Below are 21,615 nucleotides of genomic sequence, written 5' to 3' on the forward strand. Positions count from 1 at the left end.
TACCATCTGGCTTACACCTGTCAGGAGAAGCATCATTGTACAGAATTTCAGAACTAAGGGTTTTGAGACAAATTGCTCTGGATTCTAAAAAAAATTAATTCATTTAATGAGAAACCTTGGAAATATAATTTAACCACTCTGAGCCTCATTTTCACCCTGTGAAATGGAAATAGTAATACCTATAGGTTCTCCTAGAATCTGTACTAGATGAGTTTTCATGACAGACAAGAAGGGGAATGTTTGGAAGACTATAATTGGAAAGAGGGGTGCAAAAGGTAGCAGTAAATCATGGGGGCTCAAGATCACCAGGCTTTTACAAGGTTTTTCAAGAGTAAAATATCAATGTTAAACAGGCTTTCTCTTTCTTTTTTATATCTGTATTTCTACTGGACTCACCTCAAGAAATGCCATGGACTATTCTAAAGTTGTACTAAATTGAATAGCTGGACTCACTCTAGAGGGAAAAGTGAGATTGACAAGGAGGTTCCTAAATAACCTACATGAATTGGATATTTCTACTTACTCTCTTAGATGATCCCTGAAAAGGTAAGTACGGTCACCTGGGTTAAAGAATGACGGACACTTAGAAAGTTAGAAATGGGACATTGGAGATCATCTGTAACAATGTTGTACCTTACTTGGGAAACTTACAAAATATTATAATAAATATTTTATTTAAAAAGAGGTCTTAAATAGTGTTCTCAAAGAAAAAGTAATTGGTAATAGTAAAAATTTCTCATATTTTGCCTCATAATGACAAAAACTCTATCACATTCTAATTCTGAAATTTGGGAACTTCTTATCTAGCTAGTAATCTTCAAATTGCTCCAGGTATCTCAAAGGGTTCCATGAGTATGACTCAGGGGTCATCATGGAAATGTGGGGACTAGGAAATAAGGCTACCACATTCCCGCATTCCCACTTCAACTAACAGAGCACCTTTATTATGTTTGATATGTTATGTTTTTATGTAGTATTTTCCAACTCTACTGCTTACTATTGTGACCTTGAAAAACTTCATCTCTCTGTATATCATTTCATTCATTTTAAAACCCTTAGTAGTAATAATACTTGTATCATAAACTTAAAAATTTATATGCGTTAATACACATACAGCAGTTACAATAGGACCTGACACATAATACATGTTCAGTAAGTATTATTATTATTATTGCTATTGTAATTAAAGAAAGCATTTTGCTGTTAAAAAACAAAAGTTAGAAAATATGGATGGAGGAAATTCCTCACATTCAATAAGGAAATGACCTCTGTAAGGTTCCTAATAGGTATTCATCTGGTCTCCAATGGGACACTTAAAATGATGGGTTGCTCATTACCTCCAATCATTATCAAACATTTGTGATTATCACAAACCTTCTTTTTCTATTAAGCCAAGATCTATTATTTCTAGTAAGGCCACAAGATACATCTACTTGCTTATTTGAAGAAAGGCCCAAAGCATTCTCTGAGCCTTTTTCCCCTCCATATCACTGTCACCATCATTGTCTTTATCATCATAATCATTGTAATAAAATACAACATTTGTTGAGAGCTTACTATAAGCTGGATCCTGGGTAAGTGCTTTACATATAGTAATATACTCTCATTTAAAACTCACAGCAAACTTATCATGATGGTGCCTTTATTAACTAACTTTATCCTGAAACCTTATTAAAGAAAAATTATTCCAACATTTGTTAAAACAGTAAGGAAGACATTATTCAAGACTGCTATAACAGGATTTTTTTAGACAGTGTCTCACTCTGTTGCCTGGGCTATCATACCATGGTGTCAGCCTAGCTCACAGCAGCCTCAAATTTCTGGGTTCAAGTGATTCCCTGCTTCAGCCTCCCAAGCAGCTGGGATTACAGGCATGCACCACCACACCCAGCTAATTTTTTCTATTTTTAGTAGAGATGGGGGTCTCGCTCTTGCTCAGGCTGGTCTTGAACCCCTGACCGCAAGTAATCCTTCCACCTTGGCCTCCCAGAGTGCTAGGAGTACAGGTATGAGCCACCACGCCCAGCCTGGACTGTTATAATAGAATTATTATAGCAGGGGAAAGAGATTGAGCTCTACTCTCAGCACAAGAAGAATGAGGGGATTTATAGCCAAGGAGAAGGGTGAGGGAAGCAGTGGATGGAAAATTATTTATGAGAAGACATCAAGGGTAGGCAGATTCTTGCTAAAGGCAGGCAAAGGAAATACATACCAGAGGTGGGGGATGTGGAACTTAATCAAATATCAAGGGTGATCAGATATCAAGGGTGGGGGCATGATTTAGCAGAATTCTTTGCTAAGACTGAGCAAGGCAGGCCAAGGATAGAACAAGGGCCAGTGTCAAGGCTGTTGGGAAAAGATGATTGAGAAATTAATGAGATGTGGCTCATAAGATCATTATTTTATTGTATTGCCCAATATTGCTATATTAAAGACAGAAACAAGAGTTTGCAGGGTTTTGCCCTGAAGAAATATGTGAACTCCTTAGTTTGCATATCAAGAGCTGCCTCTATTTGGGAGGACTCTCAAAGCTCCAGTGTGGAAGTGTTCCAGGAAGCTTCTCCTTATTTCAGATCTGTGAGGCCTCCCTGATCTTGAAAGACAAGACAGGTGAATACCTGGCTCACAGGATGAGAGCAGGAACAATTAGCGCCCTAGCCCAGAGACGCACCCCTGTGGTTATGAGCAATTTAGAATGTAGAGTTGGGCTTCCCGCTTTTTCCTGTCTGTCTCAAATCCACAATAACTAGATAAAAGAGATATAGAGCCACTATATCTTTTTGTTATTCCTGTGTTAATTGATAGCTATCTCTTATAACTTATAAGTTAGTCCTTGAAAGATTTTGTAACTGTTTATTCACTTAGATAGAATAGATTAGAAATTGTTAGAAGCCCTTTAAAAAAACTTTTAACCCAAACAGAAACTACCTGTTGATATGTAAATCTGTTACCCATAGCAACTGCACTACCTGTTATTATGTAATTCTGTTACCCTGGCAACTGATAATTGATATCTGTGATTATAAAACCCTATGTGAATCTAACCTCAGGGCTCTTCTACTGATGGAGATGTAGAAGAGACTCCTGAGTACCCTCACTTTACCCTAATTTCTTCATGTAAACCTATAAAACTATACCTTCGTCTCTGTGTATGCTTTTATTCTCTCTATTTCCTATTAATTTCTTATCCTCTGTGATGACCTCTACCTACGTTTTTCACGGGGAGAAGCAGCTGATCTTCTCTTGGCCTGCCCGCCCAAGGCCTGGTCAAGAAAAGGGTTCAGAGGAGTCTGCATAAAGTTTGGTAAAGAGGAGAGTCTTTATCAAGCTACATGAGGCAGTCATAAAATTTATCATTGATCATGGCATACTCAAGGTATAATATAGTCTCTAAGACAGAGAAGCTCATGAATATAAAGAAATCAAGGCTTATAGTGGATAAATACCTTGCACAAAGTCATATAGAGAATTATGTAGCTGATAATGAATTCAGGTCTGCAAGACTGATGAAGTTTCAGCTCTCAGGGATATTATGATGCTTGTCCCCAGACCATCCCAGCACAAGTTTCAGCTATTTTTATCCTTGTGAAAGGAAACAAATATGAATTTCATCCTCTTGGCCTTAGGCACTACTTCTATTAGTGGTATAAATAGTATCTTCCAACTCTTCTACCAAATCTGCAAGAGCTGCTTCCAAGGTTTTCTCATGGAGTCACTCTATTTGAAAATTGGGACATGCCAAAATCAGTGGTCTTGTAGCCTTTAACAAAGACTTCAAATGAAGCATGGTTTAATAAAAGTACAATTAAACTTACTTAAGCCAAGGCCAAATGATTAGTGGCTTGTCTATTAGAAGTTACTGTACTAAATAGAAGACGTCATTGGCTATATAGAGTTGTGGCTTGGGGCAAAGTTACCATTTCATTCTTGATCCACCAGCCTGGGTTTGGGGACTGGATATTGAAATGGCATCATGTGCAATTACGTGTCTTTCACAAGAAAAGAATACCTATGCCCAGCAGATGTTCCTGACCTCTTTATAAAATTATGTTACTGGCAATAGCTATTTCACAATTCAGGTAAGAACTCGAGACAATATATAAGGCAGGATCCAAGTGAGCTGGACAGACACCAGAAGTTCACTTCTTTTGCCTACATCTGACTGTCCTTGGCCACTTCAGCACCATGAGAGCAACAGCCTTTGTCCTACTTTTGGCTCTGACATTTGCAACCATGTTCAGTGAGTATCTCTCTCATAATACTACCCCTGCCTGATACCAATAGCTAATGCCTTCTTCTACCTCTTAAGATGCTTGTCCCCAGACCACTCCAGCACAAGTTCCATAATTCTGGGATATACTCATCACATAGATAATAAGGGAAGCTTTTAGAAATACATTTTTTGCCTACCAACGAATCACTAAATTATGTCATTTTGGGGGTGGAATAGATGTTACTAGTCAACTAAGGCCAAATGCTTATTAATATAAATACTTTGTATAACATCTTAGGGAAATAATCATCCAGAATCTTCTTTGACTTGTTATCACCATTTATAGGAATCTCATTTTTTCATAAAACATTACAATCCATTATTTCTCAACATGAGCCACTATTTTTCATTCATTATTGAGTTAAAATCCGCCTTCGCAGAATTTTCAACCACTAGTCCAACTTCTGCCATCCATACCTGCTATATAATAGCAGATGCTTCCTAAATATGACTCACTTGTTTCTTTTGTATTTACTGAGCTCTGATTATGAAGCAGAAAATAAGACAAACTTCTCATTTATCATGTCAGCATTTCCATCTATTTGGCTACATTCCAATTTCACTCCAAAAAAAGGGGGAAAAAAAGATAAGTGTTAAAAGTTTCAATGTTTGGTATCATGCTGATACACAGAAGAGGCTTACATTTTTATGACAAGCTGAAAGCTAAAACATAAATCAAGGATTATTTTTCTAATAAGATTAAGTTCTTCCAGAGTTTAATTTAATATTGTCTTTGTTTTTCTTACAGATATAGAATGTGCCTTACAGAAGAAACAGGTCAGTACATCCACCTTAATACAAAATTCTTACTTTTATGTAATTATATAATTTTAAGGCCAGTTATCAGTAAGGAAATATTTGATACTACATATTAATTACGTTTTTGTGTGTTTGAAGATTTACTTTTGAGTACCAAAACTGGTTTTATTTCAAAAACTGTAGACTGATCTCTCTAAAATGGAGAACAAAGTGGTGTGACACTTTGTGTCACAGTTATAGTCCTAGGTTTGAATTCCACCTCTTTGATCACATGGCCACGGGTATTAGTACTGACAAGATTATTCCAAGACTTAAAGCCATAATGTTTGGAAAGGGCTTAGCACAGTGCCTGTTACATAGTGAAACTCAAAAAGAACAAGCCAGAATTCTTATCATTTTTAAATGGGGCCACAAACATCTTTGTTTTCTATCTCAGAAAATGAAGATTTTAAATTAACCTTTTCTTTACGACTCAGAGTAATGACTATTGTTGACAAAATCTAGGTGTGACAGTAAAAACTTTAAACCAGTACAGGCAATCTGAGTTCTAGTGTAAACTCTGTTGCTCATTAGCTGTGTGACCCTGGGGCTTGGCCAACTTCCTTCATGTCTTTGAATCTTTTGTTTTAACTATTAAAGAAAGCAATAGGGCTAAGAATATAAATTTTGGAGTTAGACCTGAGTTCAAGCCATCCTTCATAATTTAGTAGTTGTGAGAGAATGAAAAGGATTAATGAAGGTTAATTAAGAGCTTGGTAGTTTCTCAGTGACATTGCGAGTGTCACATAAACTCTGGCTCTAAGGTCTGAACAGACAAGGAGAGGAAGTGAAGTCACACTGGCATATATTTACCAGGGGTCACTGCTATGCTATTCTGTGCACTAGCTTTTGAGGTCATCCTGCCATTATGACATGGTTACTAGTCTCTGCATCAGCTCAGCCCTAAAACTTAGGAAGGACATGGAGGCTAGCACTTGATGAATGAACTAATGAATAAATGGATCATAACTGGGAGGAAAGATGAATTCAACTTTAAGTTTGAGCATATTCCAAGCTATCCAAATAGAGATATTCCACATTTAGTAAAATAGCATACCTAGATCTCTGGGGCAGAATGAGCTGGAATTTGTGTAGGCCTAGAAGACAAACCAATGGATAAAAATAATAGCTATTATTTTATTCAGTATTTTCCACTCCATGTAGTGCTAAGCATTGTACACATACCTTCTCATTTAAATATTTTTTACTTCAACCTTACAATGGAGTTATTATCACTTTCATTTTGCAGGTAAAATGCTAAAGTTTAGAGAGGTAAAATAATTGTTCAACGGTCATATGGTCAGGATTTAAATTCAGATGTGTTTGACTTTACTGTCCACATCCTTCAATTTGCTCATAGAATTCTAAAAATCCAGAACATTTTTTCTTGTGATTGCCTACCTGATCCCACAGGTAGGTCTTTATCTTTGCTTTGCTCCAGGAATTTAGAATAGTGGTTCCCAATTATAACTTACAACATTAGGATGCATTTGTCAATCTATGTGCCGGTGAAGCATGTAACAAGTTAACTTGTTACCAAAAATTAATGGTAAAAAGTTATCAATGATGTACTAGTCCTTAAAATTATAGTACTTATTCCTACAATATATCTCACACTTGCATTTATATTGAAACTTTTAAGTGAAAGAGAAGTAGGATACTTCATACAGAAAATACATCACATTTCTAACTGCTCCCATGAAAATGATTGCATTGGAGAATATGCCATGCATTTTAAAAATAGATACATCAACCAGTTGAGTGGAAAAAATTCTATTTTTAAATAAATTATGATTTGGGAACCACTTACCATAAAGATGTTTATTACTCATGATTTTGTATCTGATATTAAAAAAATCTGGTATATCTCAAAGGGTTTAAATAAGGACCAACAATCAGAATAAGAAAGAAATGCATTTAGGACCCTCAACTTGCCGGGAAAACCCTAAATCCCAGAAATAAAGATTCTGATGGAAAGAATTAAAACTTTTAATATGTTTTTTTTCAGTTTGACTGCAGTCATTATAAAAAGTTACCACCAGGAGAACAGAGATTTTGTTATGAAATCTATCAACCAATTTGTGGATCTGATGGCAAAACTTATAGCAATGATTGCCTCTTTTGTTCTGAAGTTAAGTAAGTATTTAAATATTTTCCTTTTCATATTTTAAGGTAAACTTATGTGTTAAAGCAAATGTACCTTAATTAGAAGTGGTTTAGGGCATAAGGAATATATGAATTATTTCACATTGACCGTAATAAATAGAACCTTTCAATTTATAGGATTTGGGAATCCCTGGTATCATGGTACCCCTATATACTGTGGCAGTAAGAGTGAATCAGAAAATCCTATAATCTCCAAGTTGGAAGGAAACTTAAGGTCATCTAGTTCCACTTCCACTTGGTAATCTATTGCTTAAGCTCCCTCTACAAAAAAGTCACCAAGTAGTCTCACAGTTCATGTTGATTATTTTCAGGGACAACAATGCCCCCCACCCCAAGTGTGCCGGTCCACATCTGTTAGAATGAGCCATGCTTACTGTTCAGCTTCAACAACTGAAGGATATGTTAGAGCCTCCTAATGACTGGTACAAAAGGAGAGAATATCTGAAAAACCTGTAGAACTTCTCTTTCAGAGCATAATTTCTCAACAAAATATATGTGAAGCTATAGTCAAAGTTATATGAAAAATTAAATAGCCAAGAGTTTAAAAAGTTATAAAGTAATTATCTCCGAGATATAGTAACATCAGCTCAAAAATATGAAATGATGAACAATATACTAGAATGTATAGAAACATATAGATCCTTTTAAGTATTTTCAAAAATACATGAAATGAAAACAAGCATCTAATATATGTAGCATATTGTTCTGTTTTTTTTTTTTTTAGTAAAAGAAAAATTTACAATTTTTATGAAAACAGACTTCTAAATGGTTGTTTCCTTTAAATTAAAAAAATCTATTAAGAATGCTTTCAGGAATATAAACTGAATGTGATGTATTTTGAGCATTATCCTTACATAACCAGCACTCATTTTAAAAATATTCCTAAACTGTAGTTAGTCCTTTTACAAATATCAATAAGTGGGGTATCTATAGTATATTTTTAGGGTTCATTGATGAAGTTTGGATGCTAATGAAATGCCTATGGACTTAGCATTTCTCATTTGTTGCTATTTTCTCTCCACAGGGAAACTGACGGCAAACTTAAATTTGTACATTTTGGAAGATGTTGAATCTATCTTGTGATTCCAAGATATTTTTTAATGTATCTACTCACATGAGACATATTTTTTCCCCACATAATCTATGCCACATTGCCTAATTTTATCACCATATGTAGATTTCCTTGTAGAATACAGTAGCCATAAAAAAAATAAATGTGCATCTGACTCTTTTTTGGGGGAGGGGGGGTGGAGTTGAATTTCTAGATTTGTTTTAACTATGGGTACTGTCTAATACACCATCTTAGGGAGAGAAAAGGGCCAATAATAGGAACCAGAAAACCAAAGGCCCTGAAACTAATGCATTCTTCTTACCCAGGCTATGAAAATACCCCATTGTATACTACTAAGTATGTATGTGAATAGATAAAGAGGGAAACTTCAGGCCCAAGAATCAGATAATAATGCTTTGCTAGATGTCTCTTTTTAATTTTTATTTTTAAATCCATTTCTTTTTTTCATTATTTCAAAATATTATGGGAGTACAAATGTTTTTGGATATATGGATCACTTTTGTAATTCTTGAGTCAGGCTATACATGTGCCCAACACCCAGATAGTGTTTACTATATGTGTTAGGTAGTTTTCACCCATTCCATCCTCCCCCTCTCCCCTGGTTGATTTCCACTGAGTTTTACTTCCCTCTATGCACACGTATGCTCATCAGGTAGTTCCAATTTAAAAGTGAGGGCATGTGGTGTTTGTTTTTCCATTCTTTAGATACTTCACTTAGGATAACGGTCTCCAGCTCCACCCAAATTGTTGCAAAAGGCATTAATTCATCCTTCTTCATGGCTGTGTAGTGTTCCATGCTGAATTGTGCTGCAATAAACATTTGAATGCAGGTGTCTTTTTGTTAGAACGACTTATTTTCCTTTGGGTAAACAGTAATGGGATTGCTTGATCAAATGATAGGTCTACTTATAGTTCTTTGAGGAATCTCCATACTGTTTTCCATAGAAGTTGTACTAATTGCAGTCCCACCAACAGAGTACAAGCATTCCTTTCTCTCTGCATCCATGCCAGCATCTATTGTTTTGGGACTTTTTAATAAAAGCCATTCTAACTGGGGTAAAGTGATATCTTTCTGTGGTTTTAATTTGCATTTCCCTGATGATTAATGACATTAAGCATTTTTTCATGTTTATTGATCATTTGTCTATCTTCTTTTGGAAAGCTTCTGTTCATGTCTTTTGCCCACTTTTTAATGTGGTTGTTGTTTTTATCTTGCTGATTTGCTTGATTTCTTTGTAGATTCTAGTTATTAGCCCTATATCAGCTATATAGCTTGGGAATATTTTCTCTCATTCTGTAGGTTGTCTATTTGTTCTGTTGATTATTTCCTTAGCTGTGCAGAAGCTTTTGAATTTAATCAATTCTTATTTATTTATTTTTGTTGTTACTATGATTGCTATTGGGGTCTTCTTCATAAATTCTTTGCCTAGGCCGATATCTAGGAGAGTTTTTTCTACATTTTCTTCAGAATTCTATGGTCTCATGCCTCACATTTAAATCTTTTATCCATCTTGAATTAATTTTTGTGAGTAGTGAGAGATATGGATCCTGGTTCAGTCTTCTGCATGTGGCTATCCAATTTTCCCAGCACCATTATTAAATAGAGCTTCTTTTCCCCAGTGTATATTGTTGTCTGCTTTGTCAAAGTTGTCTGTAGGTGGATGGTTTTATCTCTGGGTTCTCTGTTCTGTTCCATTAGATGTCTGTTTTGTTTAAGACATTGAGAGCTGCCCTGGATTGGGACTGCTCTCCAACTGTTTCCTACCAAAGGACAGGCCTGTAAAACATGGCTGGTAAAATGTGGCTGGCAAAGTTGTGCAAGTTGCCATACATTAGTTGACATCTCTGATGTTTTTCTTTCTCTATGGTTTGATCTCAGGTCTAGGACCTAAAATTTATCTTATTCCACTGTTACATCAAAAGTTTCTTAAAGAGTAGAGAATGTGCCTTGTAAATCTTTGTAATCCATTTGTGCATCTATCCAATCAACAAATATCTATTAATGCCTATTTTGTCAGTGTCAGTGTTCTGCCTTGGAGAATGCAATGTTGAATAGAGTAGACTTAGTCTTGCCCTCTTAGAGCTTATATCCTGCGGAAGAATTTGCTATGCTTTTCACAGCATCTTGTATAGAACTGATATACTAATATGTTCAGTAAAGTTGATTTGAAATTAATCAATATTTTATTGCATTATAGCAGACTAAAATTATACATGTATAATCTAACTATATATTATGTGCAAAGAAGGAGAAAGAAAAAATAGAGTCAAGCCAGTTTTGAGCTGTTCTCTGGTATTACAAATCAATCAGAGATTTAGGGGCCAAGACTATCTATCACAATGACCCATGCTAATTTCCAAAGAATGCAAGTAGAATGGTGTTTGTTTTGCTTATTTTCTTATGTTTTCTCTTTTGCTTTTTTCTGGCTTTTTAAGTGATGCAAGACCATCACTAGGATTACTTAAAAGCATTTTTCAAAGAAACTCTTAAAAGAAATTAAAAATATTAACTTAGACTTTATGCATTCATCTTTTCACCAAATATTTATTAAATATCCACTTTTTGACAGATGCTGCTAAAAATGCATCAGTGAGCAAACAAAAAGAAAAATTAGTTATCTCTTCACTCTTCATGGAGCTTTAAGTCTACAGAGGAAGAATTATGTTAATAATCTGTCGATCTAATATATGTATATGTGTGTGTGTGTGTGTGTGTGTGTGTACACACACGGACAAACTTGATATAGACTTGGTGATCATGAAAGACTTTCTTGTAGAGGTAACTTATAAACAGAAACCTGAATGATGGGTGTAAGTCAGCAAAGGAAGATAGTTGGGGCGAGGGGAGTGGTTAGAGTTGGGGGAGGTGGCCATGGGATTAAGAAATGAAGAGGGAACAGCAGGAGACTGCAACATAGAAAACTAACACAAAGAGTAGTTGGCCAATTCACTTCTTTCTTTGTTCCTCTCTAATACCTACTCCCCACAATTCATTTTCAAATGGCCTCCGGAGTGATATTTCTAAAACATATACCTCATTTTATCATTCCCTTGCTAAAAGTGCTTTAGTGAATCTCACAGACTACAACCCCATCAGTACTGGCCACCTCACTCTCTAACCTCATCTCTTTCCATTCACACTTTGCCCCAGACTGGTCATCACTCTCTACATCTCCCATGCACTCTGCAATTCTGCATATGCTCATCCCTCTTCCCACTTTTCCATCTCACTGATTTCCATATCATCTTTGAATCTTAATGTCTTCTTCTTTTAAACGCTTCTTCTATGTATTTGGTCCTCCTAGGTTAGCATTCATTATGGTACATTCGCATTAGCTCTGTAATCATCTGTCTCCTCTGCCACAATGTGAGCTTGTATTTGGCATTCCATAGGTATTCAATTAATGGCTTATTGAGTTAAATTAACTAAATTAAATTAAAATGAATTTAATTTGGTTCCTATCAACAAAAAAGCAAAGAAACCATGGTGTCTCATTCCAGATAACCTTTAAGTCAGGTGTCAACCCCTGATCCAGTTCTGACCATTGGAATGTATAGTACCTATTTGCATTCTGCGGCAACCCAAACTGCGTCTTCGAGTTCCCTATAAAGAACCCAGAAACACGCAAACAATAGAGAGCAATGAATGCTTTTCTAGAGACTGTGGAGGAGTGACAAAAATGGCAGTTTACCTTGCACACCCCACAGCCTAAGACTCCTCATTACAGCCCTGTCATCTTTTGCAACACCACCTGGTAAAAATCCTTGTCATTTGTTATATGAAAAGAAAATTACCATAAAAAATTTTAAAATATGCAAATAAGGTAAAAACAACCAAATACATTACCCAAACCTGTTGCTAGAACTGAAGCTTACTCAAATACTATGAAAGCTCACTTTGCTTCATTTTTAAATTAGTCCTTCCTCACACTTAAGCAAAGCCAGCATCGCTATACCCAACAATCTGGTCCTTCTGGAACAGGTGACTCATGTCTCCATCAGTGAACAACGTGAAGCCGGTTGACTTCAGAATGTTAATTAACACTAAGGGTGCATATTAAGGAAATGGAAGTCAGTGTTACAAATACATTCCTTAACAAAACTCATCCACATGGACAAGTTCTGCAAACTTTTCAGAATTTCTTCTAAAAAGGCAACTCTGAATATAAAGATAACAGTCAATATAAAATTAAGCTTTTGAAGATCACCTGTTTAAACACAGGAAAAGGACTACAGGGGTTCTGATAGATGCTTCCGGCGAGTTTGGGAAGCTGGTAGATCAGCTGTCAGATTCTGAGGCTCTGCTTTATAGAACATGAGGCATTTAAAGGTCACAAATAGGTGTGGAGGTAAAAACAACAGGAGCCCCACCCAGCCAAGCCCAGCGTGACTCATCAAAGGGTAAGCCTGACTTTGGGGATTCTTTCTATCCTCTTGCCCAGTTTACCAGATTCAAAGCCTTGATGAGAACCCTGTTGCATTAGGACAGACTAAGAATTGAAAGAAATAAACAGATTTTTTTTTTCCAAAAATAAATAGTTTTGATTTTATTCTAGATGCAAAGTTTGCTCCAAACAAAATGGTCCTCCCACAACATGTGGTATAGGATTACTACATTTACATAGTCTAAAAGTTGTGATGAATTTTTCTATCTCAAAATCAAAAGCCTTTCCATGTATCTTTTAATATGTAAAATATATGATTTAGAATCACTTATCCAGGGTCATCAAAAATAAATTTGATATGCCATATAATTTTGTTACATAGATAAGTATTTATCCTTTTGAATATCAAAGCTGGTTTTATTGAAAGAATTGTAATTCAAATCATTATGCAATGCAGTCAGTAGAGCATAGTAGCTAAGTACACTGGCTTCGAATCAGGCAGATTTCTGTTGGTGCCCAGCTTTGTCACTATGTGACTAAGACAAATCACTTTAATTTTCTGTACCACAGTTTTCTCATTTATATAATGAGGAGAGTTATAATGCCTACTTCATTGAATTACTGTGAGCTTAAATGCCGTAATTCTTACAAAGGGCTCAACATAGCCCTTTGTGCATACTAAGAATTACAGGATGGCTAACTGGTATTATAAAATAGTCACATATGTCTTTACCCATCAGAGGATAAAAAATATATATATTATTTAACCTTCCCATTTTGATTCATTGTGAAAATAATTAATATATCACAGAGAATTCTCATATAAAGTAATAAAAACTTTCAACTAGTATGCAAGCAATCTAACCAACACTCTTAGTTCTCTTTGAGGCTGTGTCTCATAAGCAAAAGAGTGAAAAACTAGCATAGAAGAATATGGACTTCGGGTTGAGTAACAGGTTCATCAATTACTATTTATATGATCTTGAAAAATTTACTTTTACTTTTCTCTGTTGTGGTTTCCTTTTCTTTAGGAAAACTTACAGCATTTACCTCAAAGGATTACAAGAATTACACCATAAACCACATGTAGGAGCCTTGGAGGGTTCCCGGCAGCTCACCAGTGTTCGATAAATGTCGGTTATTACCATTTTGCCTTCCTAAGAAGCATGCAGGCTCTAAAAGGGATGACAGAAGAGTGGTTGTAAGATTAATGGGTGAGCTGGTTTCGAAGAATAAATAAGATTTTTTTCTAAACAAGCAATGAGAGACAGAGAATCCCGGGCAATAAAGTATAATACATGACCTTCAGTTGGGAGCAATGAGAATTTGGAACTAAAGCAAAGAGGATTTGGCTTGAGGGTGGTGGGGTGGGTGGGTAGTGGGATCTGAGAGCTGTCTTAGGACTAGAAAGGGCCCTAAGGCAGCCTGGAGTAGTGACGACCAACGCCTGCAGTGCTGAGCCATTCAGCCCCCACCTTGCAGGCACGGCTTCATAGGAGGCAGTTTCTAAGCAGGTCTGTGCTTCAGAAAAATCACTCTCTAGGCAGAAGCAGTGAAAATAATGATAGAAAATACATGTTTTCTGTTCTATATGCCAGCTACTATTCTAAATAAAGTCACTTAATGCTCAAAACAACCATTTCAAGTAATTGGCTCAAGTTTAGGTGAGATTTGAACTCAGAAATTCTAGCAGCAAGGTCCCTACTTTTAACCACCTACAGCACACTGCCTCCACATAGCCGGGATGGGGAACGGATGCTGAGAAGCAAAAGGAGAGAGTAGAAGAGACAGCATAGAACAGAAGATGGGAGGAATGAGGAGAGAGAGTGCAAAGGAGAAAAATTAGGAAACATTTGGAAATTATAATGTGGAACTGCACAAAATTAGTGAACAGGAGAATAAAGTGGGGCATGGGCAATTGGAGACAAATTTCAGTAATAGAACTGAAAAAGAGTGGGAAAACTATCTGATATGGGTAATGAGGAAGAGACAAAAATATTGAAGATATTGAAGTTCGGGGTTTGGACAACTGGTTACATGGTGATGTTATTACTTCTCAGTCACAGCTTTCTATAAAGCTATGTGCAGAACTCAGTGTGTTCCAACCCTTCATTCCTAATGAGTAATGCTGTCTAAGACTATGTAAGAGATATTGTCATTCTTGTCTCCACTACAGTCTGTGATTGTCCTTGGCCAGTGTCATATCTTGTGTAATTTCGGCACCCACTCCAGTGCCTGAAGAAACAGCAGGGGCACAACATATAGAAGAAGACTAAATAAATGGTAGAAGGAGTTTGAGAGGAAGATGAATTAAATTTTGCACACCTTGAAGTTGAAGGTAATACAGAATATTCAGGTGGAGATGTTCAGCTATCAATTAGAAATTCAGAACAGAAACTCCGGGTTAGTAAAAGGTACTGATGCAGATCTGTAGTCATCTGGGTATATAATTGAGGCCAAAACTAAACAAAATCACTAACATTTAGCCCTTATTATTTGTAGTACACTGCACTAAGCACCAAACATGCTTGAGTACTTTTATTATTCCTCACTACAAATATATGAGATAGGTGTGATTACGTATACATTTTACAGACAACAAGAGCTTTGGGAAGGTTAGTAATTCGTAGAGTTTTACTTCCTTCATTGATCTCATAGGATATTGATAAGGACCAGATTTTTGTATTTAGGATCCACTAGATTTAATTGAGAAGGCCAAATTCCTAGAATCAATGCTATCTAAGAATGATTAATATACATTATTTAAAAAGTATAAAAATATTTTTATAAGAAGCTGCCACTAGAAGAAGAATGATTATATATAAAAGATTATGAGCCTGTAGGCAAAACCTATTCCAAAAATTAACATTTTTGCTTCAAAGTTAAACATATAAATGTCTTATTTTCAAAAATTTAAGTTGTATAAGTAAACTTTGAGAGATGTCTTTTAGAACTTAATGTGTCATATGTTCACTCTAAAGAATAGTATTCTCTTGATATGCAGAACTTTCAAATAAATTACGTTACTTTTCTCATGGCATAAGCTGGTTGTTAAGATGAGCCAGAGAATCAAAATATTCTATCATTAAATCCATCACTTAAATTCTCTCCCTAGGAAGCACACCAAGTTGTCTACCAGGCCACACTGAATACTTCTAGTGACATGAAATTCCACTTCCTCTCAATCTGCACAGCACATTCCTAAGTAGCTCAAACATCTAGGAAGAGCCCAGATTTTTTTTTTTGTTGTTCTATATTATGTTAAAATTTGGCAAAATGATTTATGTGTTTTGCTAAGTTAAGACAGTTTTGCTGTGCTGAAATCCACAAAGAAGGATGTGAAGAAATTATTATATAGGCTAAAGTAATCTAATAGTTTCAAAGTGATCATCTTAAAAGACACATTAGTACTATATCAAGAAACAGAATAAAATGACAATCAAATCTGAAGATATACATATCTTTCATTTTAATTATTTCCACAATATATTATTTATGAAAGAAAACAAGCAAACGGGTATAAAATATATCTGGCAGTTTATTCAGGTCCCCTTACCCTCTGCCAAAAAATAAAATAACAATAATCTAGAATAAAGGGAACCTTCTAAATTATTTTTATCCCTTTGAAAATAAAAATTAATAGAATCATGACCTAAAGGGCATTAATTAAATATGGGGAATTTTGAAAGTTATTTTTCTTCAATACATTACATCAGTCACTAAGATATTCTTGGGCTGCAGTCATACCCATTAAAATTGTTGACAAGAAGGGACAAGTTTTCTGAGTCATAATGGGGAAGTATAAAGCTAAGAAAATATTTACAGGCTTAGTATTTGTCATTTGTCTTTATTTTCTCTCCATGAACCAAGTATTAATAAATTTAACTGTTTATACTTGAGAAGACTGAATAGTTCTGAAATAATTTACAGTGAGTATAAGCAGCATTTTCATTGTGTTATTCCCTACTTGAAAAGTTCCAATGGACACTGAAAATTCAAGGAAATGTAAGAAATGGTTCCTAACTTTACAGAGCTTGCATTTAGGCTTGGGAGACAGGTATGCTATACAGAGAACATTTGCAAAAACAAATAAATAATATAGAAATCCACAGGATAAATAACAAATTACAGACCCTAAATGTTACAGGCAATCAGAGGATGAAACAATCATTGGAAGACATGAACCTTACCCTGCAAATGTGGCTAAAGACTGCTTATCCATCCTTCAGCTGGAACTTCTTTGATGACTTATTGGCTCATTCTTCTTCAACAATATTTGCTGTCTCCATTTTTGATACTACAACTACATGTTACTAATATATATTTTTATGTTATTTGACACATTGAAATGTAATTGTCTGCTAACAAGCAAAACTCCACCACTGGAGTACAGATCTCTTGAAGGGTTGGATTGCATCTTAATCATTTCTGCCTCTAGGGTCTAACATGGAGTCTAAACACACTTAAACGTAATTCAGTAAGTGAGTGTTGAGCTAATGTTAAAGATTATTCTAGAAGACACACACCACAGGACATCATTGAACCCAGCTATGTATTGAGTAACCTAATAAAGTAATTCCCCATCCTTCAATTATGAGTTCTTAATACCTGATGGAGTTAAAGGAATAAACATTAATTTGTTGCCAAAAGGACTGAGAGTGTAACTGTTTACTTGCCTTCCCCACAGGCAAGAAATTATTATCAGAGTCTTTAATGAGGTTTCCTTGGCTATTGTGAATAATGCTATTAATACAATGAACATGGGAGTATACATATACCTCAGAGATCCAGATTACAATTTTTTTGGATATATACTCAGGAGTGAGATTGCTGGATCAAATGATAATTCTATCTTGAATTTTTTTTGAGGAACCTCCATATTATTTTCCATAGCAGTTGCACCAATTTGCACTACCACCAACAGTACACAAAGGTTCCAATTTTCCTACATCCTTGCCAACACTTGCTATCTTTGTTTTTTTAAATAATATCTATCCTGATGGGTATGAGGTGATATCTCATTGTGATTTTGATTTGCTAGTTAAAAAAGTAGAATGCACTTCTATGGAACTGAATAATAATCAAGCAATCAAACAAAACAATGTTAAGTCATGCTGTCCTACCATGGCTCTATAACTTGCTAAGAATGAAATATTTAGCCCTGGAAGCCTTCTTGGTCTTTGATGACATGGTGCTGTGGTCTGGATATAATTTGAACCCACCAAAACTCATGCTGAAATTGGACTCCCTTTGTGGTGGTGTTGGGAGATGAGGCCTAATAAGAGGTGTTGTGTACCTCATGAATAGATCAATGCCTTCCCTCAGGAGTGAGTTCTCACTCTCCCAGGAAGGGATTAGTTCCCTCAAGTGGTTGTTAGAAAGTTTATCTTCCTTAGTTTCTCTCTACTGTTTTCTTCCTCACCACCATGTGATCTCTTTGCATGTATCCACTTTCCATGAGTGGAAGAAGCCTGATGCCCTTACCAAAAGCTGAGCGGATATTAGCACATGCCCCCGAATTTTCTAGCTTGCAGAACTGTCAGCTAAAATAAACCTCTTTTCTTTGTACATCATCCAGCCTCAGGTATTCTGTTATAGCAACACAAAATGGACTGAGATATCTGGTGACTTTGCCCTTGGTGTCATGTGTAAATAGATCATTTGCAAAATGACTTCATAATGGGGTCTGAGGTTCTCATAAGGGGGCCACAGCCTTCAGTTCAGCAAGAGAACTGAGCCTTTAGGGGTTTGCTGGTAAAATCTTGACTGAAGAAACTCAACTGGATGAATCACATTGTTCCTTACAGAAAAGATGAAAACTTTCTTCGTGGCTATCTTGGCTACTGGCTATTTCTCATGTAAGAATTTGTGAAAGAATCTCGGGGAAGGAGTAAACAGTTGATGTTCCAGGAGAAATAATAAGCCAACAATTACAGCTATCTAGACACAGAAATTTGTGAGACTTTGAAGCTTTTCTCGGGAAGAATTCCTACCTTAACTAGAATATCAGTGGTTGAATAGTTTTATATATTTCAAGAACTCTCCCATAAAGAGATTCAGATTTGAGCTATTTTAAAGAATGATCTATAAGAGTTGTGATCAATATCTGACAAATAATTTGGCCTTCTGAGTTGATAATCAATTCTGACTGTCCCTCTGCATCCTAATTTTTTCCCATCATACACACGCGCACACACACACACACACACACACACACACAGTATTTTTTGTGTTTGTGTGCATGCACATAACTCTATTCTGTGCAAAGTGCTGTCAGTTTTTGGCATGGCTTACTCTTAGAGCACCACGAGAGCAGATGTTATCAAATCCCAAGAGAGGATTTCTAAGTACCTTCAACAAAGTGACCAATAAGGTTAGATGTAAAACTGAATCTGCTAGCTGAGTGGTGCAAGTAGAGAGGGAGGCAAGGAAAAGGCTCAGCTGCAGTGTCTTAAAGATGTCAAGACTGTCAAGCAGAACATAAGGTATAAAGGTAAATGGAACCATTAAGAGCTTGAGTAAACCGACTTTGACACAGAGGTCCCAAGAAAAGAGGCTTCCTTAAAAGTAGGTAGAGTTTAGAGAAAGGGTACGTTCAAGATGCAATAATTGAAAATCAAGGCAGGTATCTAAGATTTCTGTCGGCACATAGGATGGCTATGAAGAATGCGACCTTTTCCTAAAATAACACTACACAGTATTTGAGCAGCTCAGCAGTGGATGACACTGCTGAGTCCCAGAAGATGAAACTGGAGTTTAAATCCCTTCTGCCTAAGGTCAGCATTAAACCTAGGAATAGGCTCAGGTTGAGTTCCCAAGTGGGACATTAAGTGTCCCAAGCATAAGGAGAGGAAAGAAGCAGTGTTTTGGCAATCCAACACAATCAGATAAACTTCATATGAAGGAGCCACTTGTTTTTTCATGATTTTTATGGTTATTAATTTATATGTGATTACTTAATAAACTAATTAGCTGTTCACATTTCAATACTTCATTGATTTGATCCTTTTTTCTAAACATTTTTGTTTCAGATATTTTGGGTACTGGTCTATCTATGGTAAGTTTGCCACTTCCTGCATAAGGATGATTTTTCTAATCTTAATCTCATAGAATTTCTATTAGGTTGACCCATATTAAAACATATGAAACTGCCAATATCTGACCATTGTCAACCCACATAATGGCAATTTCATGTGGTTCAATCTAAATATCTCCATCAAAATAGATCCTGGAGAACACCAGTACTCATCTTTGACTCTTACTGTTCCCTTATTCTCTTATACACCACTGGTAATTAAACCTTCTAATATTTGTTTTTTAATGTTTTTCCCCCCTCTAACATCATTGCTTTTGCTTAGGTCAAGTTCTCCTCACTTCTTGCCCATATTGCTGTAATGGCCATCTAATTGTCTCTTCCTATTTAGTCTGATCCAGGGTTGGAAACTATGACCACCTGTTTTTGAAAATAAAGTTTTCTTGGAACACAGACATGCTCCTTTGTTTACCTATCTATGGCTGCATCCAGATTAGAACAACAGAGTTGAGTAGTTGCAATAAATGGCCTAAAAATCATAAAATATTTACTACCTGGCTCTTAACAGAAAAAGTTTGCCAACCCCTGCTCTAATCTTCTCCACAACCTCAAGAATGGACTTTCTAAAATGCAAATCTGATTGATACTTCTCCCTACTTAAAACAGTGACTCTCCTATCCCCAGGATAAACTTTTTGCATATTTTATAGTGCCCTTCTTAACCCAGGTGGTTCTCCCTAAAAGAACTCTCCTTCTCTCACCCTAGGTTCTAGTAAACTTAAACTATTTTGGGCTCCACACTATGCTAGCTTTGTGTCTTTGTGTATATAATTCCCTCTAATTAAATATCCTTCTTCCCATACTCACATCCAATTTTAAAAGTCATCTGCATCTTTTAAGAGCCCAGTAAAGCATCAGTTCTTTGGTAAAGGCTTCCAAAATATACTATGTAGGCTTAATCATTAAAAGAAGAGATAAGAAACATAAACAGTGTTTCCCAAAGAGTGATTTGAGTACCTTCTAATAGTATTAATGATGATTTTAGTTAATATACCAATGAATCTCTTTTATTTCAATAATTACAGCTTTTCTATGTGTTAGAAAAGATATAATTGCAACTTCAAACCCAAGATATCATGGATATTCATACTTAGGACAATCTAAGGTTGGTAATCAAGTTTAAAAAGTGAGATAATTAAAGCAAAACATTTTAAAGAAAAAATACCACAAATTTAGAAGGAATCATGAAAACAAAAGTGGCTGAAGTTTGGGAAACATTCCTGTGATGGGAGCCTTTGAATATAGACAAGATAATAACCTGATATACTGTACATATGGACACACTGTGACCTGAACCACTGGAGAAGGAGGTTGTGGCAGCTCATTCCTAAACTGCTTATTTTAATACATAATGCTCACGAACTTTCCAAGCTTCTACCTATAGACACATTATTCTTAATATTCAAGGCCCTCTAAGACCAGCTTTCTCCAACTCTGGTGATATTGAGGAAAGTAAAATAAAATGGGGAAATATTTAGATCTGGTAGCTTCTTCCTTGCTATGCCAAAATCCTAATCCCTAGAGGACTAAAAGTAGAACAATACAACGTGTCTTGTTCCAGACACCGCAGTTAAGGGGGGGGGGGGGCTTTCATAAACTGAAAGGATTTCAGAGGCATATGGAAAGTGCTTATAGTCATTCCCAGACAGTAGTTATAGTCATTGTTGTCACTTTATGGAATGGTTCTTTTCTCCTCTAACAAATTTGCAGATATGCACTACACAACCAAAGATCTGGGCTGTGTGGCTTCACTTGCCCTACAAGATGGAAATCCCATAGACTCTGGCGGCTGAATTTAGGATAATAAAGTTTGGATGTTTGAGGTTTAA

General features: G+C 35.9%; 1 protein-coding gene across 1 annotated transcript; it reads left to right on the forward strand.

Annotated features, from left to right (window-relative positions):
- The first annotated feature begins 4,146 nt into the window (after positions 1-4,146).
- On the forward strand, positions 4,147-13,825 carry LOC105858444 (serine peptidase inhibitor Kazal type 9). The gene is made up of 4 exons (XM_075996001.1): positions 4,147-4,240; positions 5,022-5,050; positions 7,080-7,207; positions 13,726-13,825. The coding sequence occupies exons 1-4, from the start codon at positions 4,186-4,188 to the stop codon at positions 13,823-13,825; spliced, it is 312 nt and encodes a 103-aa protein (XP_075852116.1). The 5' UTR covers positions 4,147-4,185.
- Positions 13,826-21,615: the final 7,790 nt, after the last annotated feature.

This window comes from Microcebus murinus, chromosome 21 (genome assembly GCF_040939455.1).
Source record: "Microcebus murinus isolate Inina chromosome 21, M.murinus_Inina_mat1.0, whole genome shotgun sequence".
Taxonomy (NCBI): Eukaryota; Metazoa; Chordata; class Mammalia; order Primates; family Cheirogaleidae; genus Microcebus; species Microcebus murinus.

What these genes read in the sequence shown, in the direction of transcription:
- LOC105858444 (XM_075996001.1), top strand. Translation starts at nt 4,186, where the DNA reads ATGAGAGCAACAGCCTTTGTCCTACTTTTGGCTCTGACATTTGCAACC. An exon ending in GTGCCTTACAGAAGAAACAG is followed by an intron (nt 5,051 to 7,079) that starts GTCAGTACATCC and finishes GTTTTTTTTCAG; the next exon opens with TTTGACTGCAGTCATTATAA. An exon ending in CTCTTTTGTTCTGAAGTTAA is followed by an intron (nt 7,208 to 13,725) that starts GTAAGTATTTAA and finishes CCTTTTCTTTAG; the next exon opens with GAAAACTTACAGCATTTACC.